The following is a 9,860-nucleotide window of genomic DNA, read 5'->3' as shown; positions in this document are numbered from 1 at the left end:
AGGACACCCGTCAGACACACACACACAGACACATCCTCATCCCCGGTTATCGCTAGGTCCTTCGTGTTGGGTTTTATGTCCTAAAACTCATAGTTTGAAAATGACAGATATTCTTTTATCATTCAATAAAGTTGTTATTGAAGGTTTTAATCAATAAGTAGTTATTGATCCAATAAAATGTTCTTACTATATCTAAATCCAATAAAATAAAGGATCCTAGACTGTTACCTGAGACTCAAACTCTATGTAAGAGACATAAATATGGATCAAGTTTGAGTTAACAGTCTAAATGGTCTATAGTATAGGAATAAGGTTGGGCGCCTTATTCTGGGGACACTATGGATGCGGCCCACTTTGTAGCTAGTACAAACGATGTGATCCTAATTCGTTCATGTGAAGACATGCGAGTGGGGGTGTCCCGTGCAAAGAGTTTGCATAAGACTGGACCATGAGATAGTCACTTTTATTTTATAACACCGTTTACTGTTTGAAACTGACTATCTCAACTTTGATAGCCTAGGTAACTCGATCTTAATCCTGAGCTAACTATGAACTTCTGTTTACTCGGGATTATCCTTAGATCTGCATGGGTGAGAGCAACTCAACAGCGCTGGCTCAATAAGCCTCCCATTTCAGGGGTAAGACCCGGTAGATAGCTAGGGACATAAGGTGCAAGAAGGAATTCACTTCTACCCAATTTTGGGATAGTAGAGAGGTTGTTCTCTTAAGGGCTGAATCCAGGTCTTTAACAATTGGCGCCACCCTCATCAAAAGGTTTGAGAAGATTTTTTGATTTGATAGTTGGACTACAAATCATTGTTCATCAGAGGATTAGTGGGACTTAAGGAACAAGAGGTAATTACAGGGGTAAAGCGGTATTTTGACCCAGCTGTAATTACGAACAACCTGTGAAGGGTCGACTTACCGATCATGGTTATATCAAATGGACATAATATATCTACAGTGAAGAGAGTGCAGCTACGGGCTTTAGTGGAGTGACTGCGTAGTTAACGATTGTTGGTTAACTAGGTTAAAGAGTTTAACCGGTTAATCTCGGATCGTTGGAGCTCATGATCTGTAGGTCCATAAGGTCCCCTGGCTAGCTCATATAGGAATAAACTTGGAATAATTTGAAGTAATAATTCAAATCGTACGAATTAGGTTAATCATATGAGATATGATTAAGTAATTGATATATGATATCAATTTGAGAAATTTGGACAAAATATTTAAATAGGATTTAAATATTAAAATTATGAATGCGGATTCATAATCGGAGGCATGGATTTCATCAAACATCGGATTTTGGAAAAAGTCAAATAGTTGACTTTGACCAGAGAAAGTCAAAGGTTGACTAAAGTAGATTAAAATAATGTTTTTAACCAAGTTGGTGGAAAATTCCACTAACTTGTTGAGTAGAACGTTTAAATAATCTCAAAAATCCACTTTTTGACACTTAGCCATGCATGCATAAGTGGAATGTGTGTTGTAAGTTTTTTGTCAACTTAAACATGCATTTTGACACTTAGCCATGCCATGCATGAGTGAAATGTGTGTTGTATGCTTTTGGTGAACTTAGACATGCATTTTGACACTTAGCCATGCCATGCATGAGTGGAATGTGTGTTGTAAGCTTTTGGTGAACTTAGACATGCATTTTGACACTTAGTCATGCCATGCATGAGTGGAATATGTGTTGTAAGCTTTTGGTGAACTTTGACATGCAAGAGTTGCATGTAATTTACCTATTTAAGAAGGCTTTTGTTCAAACATCGAAATCTCTTGGAACCTTTGGCCATTTGATGTGTTTTCAAAAAGCTTACATAACTCCTTTTAGCTCCACTTTTCTCTAATTTTTCCCTTCTCTAAAAAGAGTCCCACCACTCTATTCCAAGCCTTGAGAATAGCTAGGAAAATCTCTTGGTGGTCCTTCATTGGAGCTATTTGAAGATTTTTGAAAAGCTACAAAGGTTTGTATTTTTCTCTACTTATCTCTAAGCATCATAATGTATGATCATGCATGTTTAATCCTAGGTTGTATTATGCATCTAGATTGTTATTTCGATTCTTGCTCACTTTCGCTGCGCATGTATGTATTTTTTCCATCACTTCGATCAACCAAGTCCTCCATGACCAAAATGCAACACAACTTGCACCTAAACCGCCACCCTCTCAATCAGAGAGAACAACCTGTACGACGACAGGACTTAAAAAAAAATCCTATTTATTTGACATAATGATCTGCGTAAATATAATTAATTTTTCAGTTAGAAAAAATTGATTTATTTAATTATTATTAAAATTTAAAAAGCCAAATAATGTAATTAGTTAAATTTTGCAAGGATAAATTTGACCAAAATTTTTTTTTTTCGGATCGTGACAGTATAAACGATCTTTTAATTATAAGAATTCAAAAAGAAAAATTAATTAGATTAAAATTACAAAATTTTGTGTAATTTATATATACTTTTTGACTTACGACAAAACTACAAGTCATGCCTTCTTCCTTTCACTTTTAGAGAATCATGCATATATATAACTTGCTTGTATTCAACAAATGTTAAAAAAATTAATATATAACGTGCGATGTATTAAAATACTAGTTAGTATAAAAGATTTAACCATTTTTGAATGAAAAAAGCATGAATTAATTTTAATTATCAATAAAAATCTGTACCATATTAGATAAACGTGCACTTTGTACCCCGTATATATAAATTTTATCTCTTTTGTAGTAAAATAAAGATATTTTTATTTTTTAAAACCACTACTTCTCTCTCCTCCTCCCACACAACAACACGAAAACCCTAGGTGCCCTTTTCCTCGCTCTCTCGAACTCAGCCACCCTCTATTCCCGTCTTTTCCGGCGAAACGAGTGGCGGCGGTGCAACCATTCACTCAGCAACAGCAGCTCTTGACGGCGGGACAAATCCTAAGCGGCAGTGGGGTGAGTCCATTTTTTTCATTCCTTGAACATATTGCTGCATTGTGACTCAATTTGCACATATTTCTGCCTTCGTTATTCATGTTTGGTGCTATACAAACACGATCAAGCTCTAGTTCCCTGAACACTCCTCTATCTGGTTGTTTAGGTTAAGGTCTCGCTAGTTTTTAAGTCTCCTTCGCAAAGTTGGTTCATGTGTGTGGGAACTATTTTTTATGCTTCGAAATTTGGGCATGTGATAAGAGTCCGAGTGGGGGGAACAAAATTTGATTGTTTTTTTTCTTTTGTTTAAATTTAATTTAAGTACTCTCATTTCAGTGCCTGTAATGATGGTTAGTTCTTTTAGGGTTTTAGAACTTTAATTTTAGTATTTGCAAGTTGTAAAATTTGATGGTTCAGAGTGTTGATGAATTTTGAGAACCTCGGTTGTAGTTATTAATGTTTGTAATATTGGAGTTGAAGTATAATTATGATATTTTTTCAGCTTATAAATATAATCAGGTGCAGTTTTTAATAACATTTTCAACAAATTATTATATTTATGATTCGAAGCATTAAACCTGCCAAATAAGTTTGCTGTTCAAGTCTTTAATTTGTTACTACTATGCTTTTGGACAGTCTCCAAAAATTCTGTGAGTTTCGATTTTAAGGTTTGGTGATTAAGAGTTTTCCTTTTTCTTTTGTGCTCTGTTTTGTGCATGTGAGCTAACTGTTTGCTGTTGCTGTCATTTGCACCATAAATCACCGGGGGCTTTATTTCTATAAGTTAATGCATTTATAAATATGTTTCAATCTTTCTTTAGCTGCTACAACACCACTTGAAATTTAAACTTGTTTTATGCTCTCTTCCATATACCCGTGGCCATTCACTCATATGATTGATATTGACTGCAAGTTCAGTATTTAAAGGAAGCTCCATTGTTTTCAATTTAAGATATGCGTGTCTGACTCATGAATTTGAGTTTGTGGTATTGAGAATGAGGCTTTAAGTTCGGATTTTTGTCTACAGGTGAGTTGCAACAATGGCGGAAGAGGAGCCGAAGCCGCTTGCATATATACCAGAGGTTATACTGAAGAAAAGAAAGATCAATGAAGAGACGGCACTGAGAAGAAAACAGCAGTTGGAGTTAAGGAAGCTCAGTTCCAAGAAAAATAAGGATGGATTTATTAAACTACCTGAGGAATTTGTCAGAGAATACCGTGCTAAGGTAACTCTTCCATTGTGGAGTTCTTTGTGAAATATGTTTCATGTTTGTGTTTTACATATCTATTGCATGTAAAGATCATCTTTCAGAGTTTGCATTTGGATATAAAAATACGTATTTGAACCTGCTTGTTTTTGTTACCAAACCAATATATAGATTCGATTATTGATATAGACCTATAGCACTTAAACTTATTATGTGCAAATTATTGTTTTAATAAAATTTGGGTTCAAAACAGTATCAGGTTGGGCATGCAAAAATGTTGAATGGGAGCCGGGAGGAAAGCTATGGGTTTAGTCAATTGTTTTGAGTTGCAAGTTTAGTCACTAGGTTCCATGTACCTACTAAGATAGTGGGGCTTAAATTCATATAAAATTTCTTCGAACTTTTGAGGTAGTAGATTTTAATTGTCAAAGCTCGGAACTTTTTCAAAGTAGTCCACATGGGTGGAATAAAATATGGTATGTATCTTGAATTTCAGGTGTTAACTGGGAGTATAGAGCTTTTTGGTATTTGATGATATTATAATTTATAGCTTCTCTCAATCATGTTTCCATAAGTATTGTTTATTCGAATTATGCTTCGCTCTGGTATTAGTTTTTAGGTGCAGTATTCTGTAGCATTGTTCTATTGATTGATGAACTGATTAGTTATAATGGCTTTTTAGAATATCTCCTTGTGGGCTTAACTGCTAGCCTAGCCTAGTTGTAGACATATTAAGTATCGCTCTCATTCTTTTCATACAATCATGTATGTTATATAGGAACTGGACCTTGTCAAAATGAAGCACAGGACAAAGAGAAAAAGACCTGCCTTAGTGCAATCAAATTCAAAATTGATTTTTATAATTCGGATACAGGGGTAAGAGTATCTTCACATTCATTTTCTCTGTCTTCCGTTTTCTTATAACTTCTCAAGATTAGTAATTACATCTATTTTTTCCAGCAAGAATGACATGCATCCTAAGACGAGGAAGATCTTATATAAGCTCGGGCTAAGTCGGATTTTCAGTGCAGTCTTTGCTAGGGCTAATGAGAGTATTCTAGGAAAGCTACAAAGGGTGGAGCCATACATCACATACGGGTACGAGAACCATCATTTTTCTTATATTATTTGCTCTTAATCCAAGTCCATTATTGGGATGTTCTTCCGTCCAGATCTTGGTAGGAAATAGGAATGCTAAATCTAAAGAGTAACCATGTGTATTTAAGTAGTGTTGAAGCAAACTTAGCTAGATCATGGATAGTTGATTAGGTTGTGCACTTTTTTGTCCATGGTTTTACACTGTTACTAAATTTTTAGTGCAATTTCAGATACCCGAATCTTAAAAATGTGAAGGAGCTGATCTATAAGAAGGGATTCGCAAAGATAGATAAACAAAAACTTCCTATAACCGACAATAACATCATCGAACAGGTACTGAAAAAATCATTTTAACTTCTCTACTGCCTCTAATGTCTTTCACTACATATTAATTTCGATGGTAAATTTCAGGCATTGGGCAAGCATGGCATCTTGTGCATGGAGGATATTGTTCACGAAATTGCCAATGTGGGCCCACACTTTAAGGAGGTAATTTCATTTTTATGGCCCTTTGAACTTGACAGGCCAAGGGAAGGACTTCAAGGTGAAAAGACTTTATACAAGGAGGGTGGAGATGCAGGTAGTAGAGAGGATCACATCAATGATCTGATTAGTGAGATGAATTAGGGCTGAGATATATATATTTTTTTTAAAAAGTTAGGTTTTAGGGAAGCCTGAAAGGAACCAGTAGTTTATGCAGTGCAATGCAATTTTGTAAGCTATTACGAGTGTGTAACTTGTTCAAACTCATATACTTGTTTTTCTATGGTATTTCTAATGTATCTGAGAAAAAGAAAAAGTTTAGATCTGTTATTTATTTTAACATATTTTCAACCATATTGTTAGATGGGAATGGTATCACCCACCTATTTTATTTATCTTACCTCTTTTTTTTGAAAGATTATATCATTTCAGAGTAGTACATGCAAATAATCCAAGGGGTGACTTGTTGGCAAGAGCTTGAAATCATTTGATCATATTGACTTAGAGGTCTCAAGTTTCGAATTTTACAAAAATTCTTGATATCATCCATGTTTTTTTTCAACAAAGTTTCAGACTACTAGTTATCAGAAAAGAGAAAAAGGAAGAAATATTTTTAGATAATTGTCATGCTTGTAAATTTATTAGATCTCTTCAAGGATTGAACTAGTGAAGGGTTTGAAGTGTTTTTGTGGAAATACAAGAACAATACTCTTATTTTTGTAGTCTAGCCACAAGTATCGACTTTCGGTGTATGTACAAACTACAAGCCACATAATTTTCTTATACCCATACTCTACTCAGCAGCTATTTGAATTGCAATAATGAATACATAAAGACCTAATTTTATAGAATCCCAATCTCCATATGGGTGTAGTTTATTTCTTAAATTATTCTTTATGAGAACTTGTAGTAATGAAGAGGATTCAAAATGGAGGCAAGGCCGAAATAGTCGCAGTCTTTCTAATAATGAATAAATAACAAGTAAAAGATTACAAGATTTTCATTGTGTAGAAAAAAAACGTTTGGTGATACGCTTACTCTTAGTCTTAATTAATTATTTATTTTTATATAGTAAGTACACTGGATATTTTATTGAATTGATGAAATATAACCAAAGAAAAGGAAAGACGGGAAGAACAGGAAAATTGACTCAAATGACCTTGAAAAGTTTTTCAAATGCTCAAATGACCTACCCCTCAAAATGTGCCCAACTATCCTACTTTTAGCATTGATGATGTGTCAGAAGCTGGTGAAATGACCATAATGTCATTAAATATAACAGATGACCGTTGTAATAATTCCCACCCGAGGTAGCTTCAATTCACCACAAAACCAATTTAATGCACACCAAGTTGTACGTATCCAATCAGTACATGCCATTACTAACCTCAGAGAACATATGTCCTTATTGTGAATATTCTCTCTGCACAATCTTAAAAAATCTGAAAAGCTTTGTGAATATTCTCTTTGGAATTTTCAAGACTTTGGAAGAGGTAGTTATTTATTTTTTATACTTTTTCATTTTGCTCAATAATATTGCTTGATGTCTACATTTTAACAGATGTGTTTTTATTTGGTCATTGTTTGGTTTATTTTTGTTATAGTCGGAGTAACAATAACGTTTATTATTTTGTTTTAAACCCATTTGTCCATTCCTCCTACACTGTTCGGTTTAAATTTCGGGTCATTCTCGAGCCAGGTGATATGATTCTCGATCGAGAATCATGTTATTGATGAACCTTGGGCGAGGTACTAAACTCACCTCAGGCGTGGTTGCGTATTGAACTCCACCTCGGGCGAGAAAATAGGTTGAAGTTTATTATATATATATATATATATTATTTTCCATCTCTAATTGTCTTTCAATTGTGCTTTGTAATGCATAACAAAATGGTTCGCGTTTTTGTGATCTATGAGGGTCAGGGAATCAGACAGGCACTGTATTTGAGGTGGAGTTATGGGTGGGTTGAGTGTTGATGAAGGAATAACATATATAGATCTTGTCAGTGCGACCTTTAGGATGACTAGAATAAATCCTGACATTTTCAATATTGTTCTACAATGTATCTACAAATTTGAGTACCAAATGCTGAACTTTTATATATTTGATGATACTAGTCTTGGTTTTTACCTCATCCCTTCAAGTGCCCTTGTATGTATCTGTTGTACCAAAGGAAAGACAAGGTAGTGGTAGTAACTCACGTGATGGTACATTATATCCCTAAACAGAAACATTCGCTTCATTTCCATGCCAAGTAGAACAAAATGTTCATTCTCCTGTCCCACTAAATCACATGCACTCACCTATACATACTGTCAACCCGCCATCTTCAGCCTTTTCCTTTTTGGTAGTGGTCCATGTTTTATTGACTTCTAAAGATGTCATCTCTTCATTTGTAGCATTTATCCACTCTTTAGCATGTAGACCACTAACTGCTCCCCCAAAACATGATGGCTAAACATCATCCAGGGAGTGTGCAACACTCAAGGCTGCAGCTATTGTATTTGCATTACTGAACCTCCTAGGTGGAACGATCTGTCTCCTCTGTCTATTGCTGCAAGGGAATAATCAGAAAAATCTTCTGATGTTTGGGATGTAGCTTCTTGAACCTCCAACTCTTCTTCCTCTACTTCTTGAGGACTAACCTCTTCTGTATTTTGGTTTTGGGTCAATATGGGTAGCTCCACCTCAAATGTTGTGCTTTCTTTAGTACTATTCTGATTTTGAGTTGTTTGATACATAAACATTTCTCCTTCTCGAAACACAACATCTCTACTATCAATACATCTCCTTTCAATGGGTTGTCCTAACCTATATCCTTTGACGCCTTCTGTGAAACCAACAAACATACTTTTCACTGCTCGAGGTTTAAATTTTTTTTGGTTTATGTGGACGACACGGCCAAACACAAATTTTCACCAAAGCAGTATTGTTTTTTACCAACTTTTTTCAAAACCTATGTTTTCTAATCTTTGTTGACGTCACCTTGAATACCAATTTACTTTCACTACCCTTCCACTCACTTTTTAGATTTCTCTCTTGTCATCACCCTCTGTTTCCATATCTTAAAAAAAGTCATCATTCTTCCTCTCTCCTAATTTTTCTTTTCTTCTCTCTCATTCTCTCTCATTCTCATTTGATTTTTTTTTATCTAAAAAACATCAACAATTTGAGTTTTCTCTATAAACATCTTGGCACAAGACTCATTTTGAAACCCTAAAAAAATTCTAAACGAACCACAACTGCCTTTTTTTTTTTTTTGCAATTTGAGAATTTTTGTGGTTCTATCTTGTCTCTTTTGGGTGTGAACTTGACTTGGATTACTACTTGATTTATTCTCTTTTTTAGTGCTATTTGATTTTTTTTTAATTTTAAGGTCCAGCGATGAGGTAAGAGTGGAGTAAGAGAGACGTATCAGCAGGAAAAAAAAAGAGAGGTTTGTCTTGGTGTTGTTTGAATTTTGAGGTCCAACAATGAAGTCACATAGACGAAGTTGAAGAAAAAAAATAAGGAGGGAGAAGCGGAGGGAAATAAAGAGGGAGAAGCGGAGGGGAAGAATAGCAGAAAATTAGAATAAGAAAGAAGTGGAAGAGAGGGAAGGGAAATAAGGATAAAAAATCATAAAAGAGAGGGAGGAAAGAAGATGAAAAAAGGGAAAGAGAAGGGAAAAAATGGGGCTTTGGGTTGAATAGAGCGAGGGAGAAAAATGGGAGGGGAAGGGGAAGAGATGAGAGAGACAAAAAAGATAAGATGAAGGAGGAATAGTGAAAATAATTTGGTATCCAGGGTGATGTTTGCAAATATTAGAAAACATAGGTTTTGAAAAAAGTTGTAAAAAACAATACTACCTTGGTAAATGGGCTATTCAGCCTAATTTCCCGATGTTTGAACCATTTTTCTTCCGGTGTTAGGAAGTTATTTGTAGTATGAGGACATCTATTGATTGTATACACGACATAAGAGGCTGATTCTTCCCAAAACTTCTCAGGAAGATGAGCATCAGATAAGAGACATCTTATCCGTTCCATTATAGTGCGATTTAGCCTTCCTGCAACCCCGTTCTGTTAAGGATTGTACCTCACTGTTTTGTCGCGTGTTATCCCAGTTTATTTACAGAAAGAATTGAATTCTTCTCCACAAAATT

The 9,860-nt window shown here is 35.0% G+C and overlaps 1 protein-coding gene across 1 annotated transcript; it reads left to right on the top strand.

Annotated features, from left to right (window-relative positions):
• The first annotated feature begins 1,815 nt into the window (after positions 1-1,815).
• LOC111025426 (large ribosomal subunit protein uL30z) lies at positions 1,816-6,055 on the top strand. Its single transcript, XM_022303288.2, has 7 exons — positions 1,816-1,970; positions 2,812-2,947; positions 3,954-4,152; positions 4,913-5,010; positions 5,095-5,232; positions 5,463-5,565; positions 5,644-6,055. The coding sequence occupies exons 3-7, from the start codon at positions 3,967-3,969 to the stop codon at positions 5,857-5,859; spliced, it is 741 nt and encodes a 246-aa protein (XP_022158980.1). The 5' UTR covers positions 1,816-1,970; positions 2,812-2,947; positions 3,954-3,966; the 3' UTR covers positions 5,860-6,055.
• Positions 6,056-9,860: the final 3,805 nt, after the last annotated feature.

Source organism: Momordica charantia, assembly GCF_013281855.1.
Source record: "Momordica charantia cultivar OHB3-1 chromosome 5 unlocalized genomic scaffold, Mcharantia_2.0 BLBB01000005.1, whole genome shotgun sequence".
NCBI lineage: Eukaryota > Viridiplantae > Streptophyta > Magnoliopsida > Cucurbitales > Cucurbitaceae > Momordica > Momordica charantia.
The sequence above is the reverse complement of the archived record's forward strand: the minus strand, read 5'-3'. Positions and strand labels throughout refer to the sequence as shown.

Coding starts and splice junctions, on each gene's coding strand:
- LOC111025426 (XM_022303288.2), top strand. CDS start 3,967: ATGGCGGAAGAGGAGCCGAAGCCGCTTGCATATATACCAGAGGTTATA. Junction 5,011..5,094: donor TTTATAATTCGGATACAGGG/GTAAGAGTATCT, acceptor TATTTTTTCCAG/CAAGAATGACATGCATCCTA. Junction 5,233..5,462: donor GAGCCATACATCACATACGG/GTACGAGAACCA, acceptor GTGCAATTTCAG/ATACCCGAATCTTAAAAATG.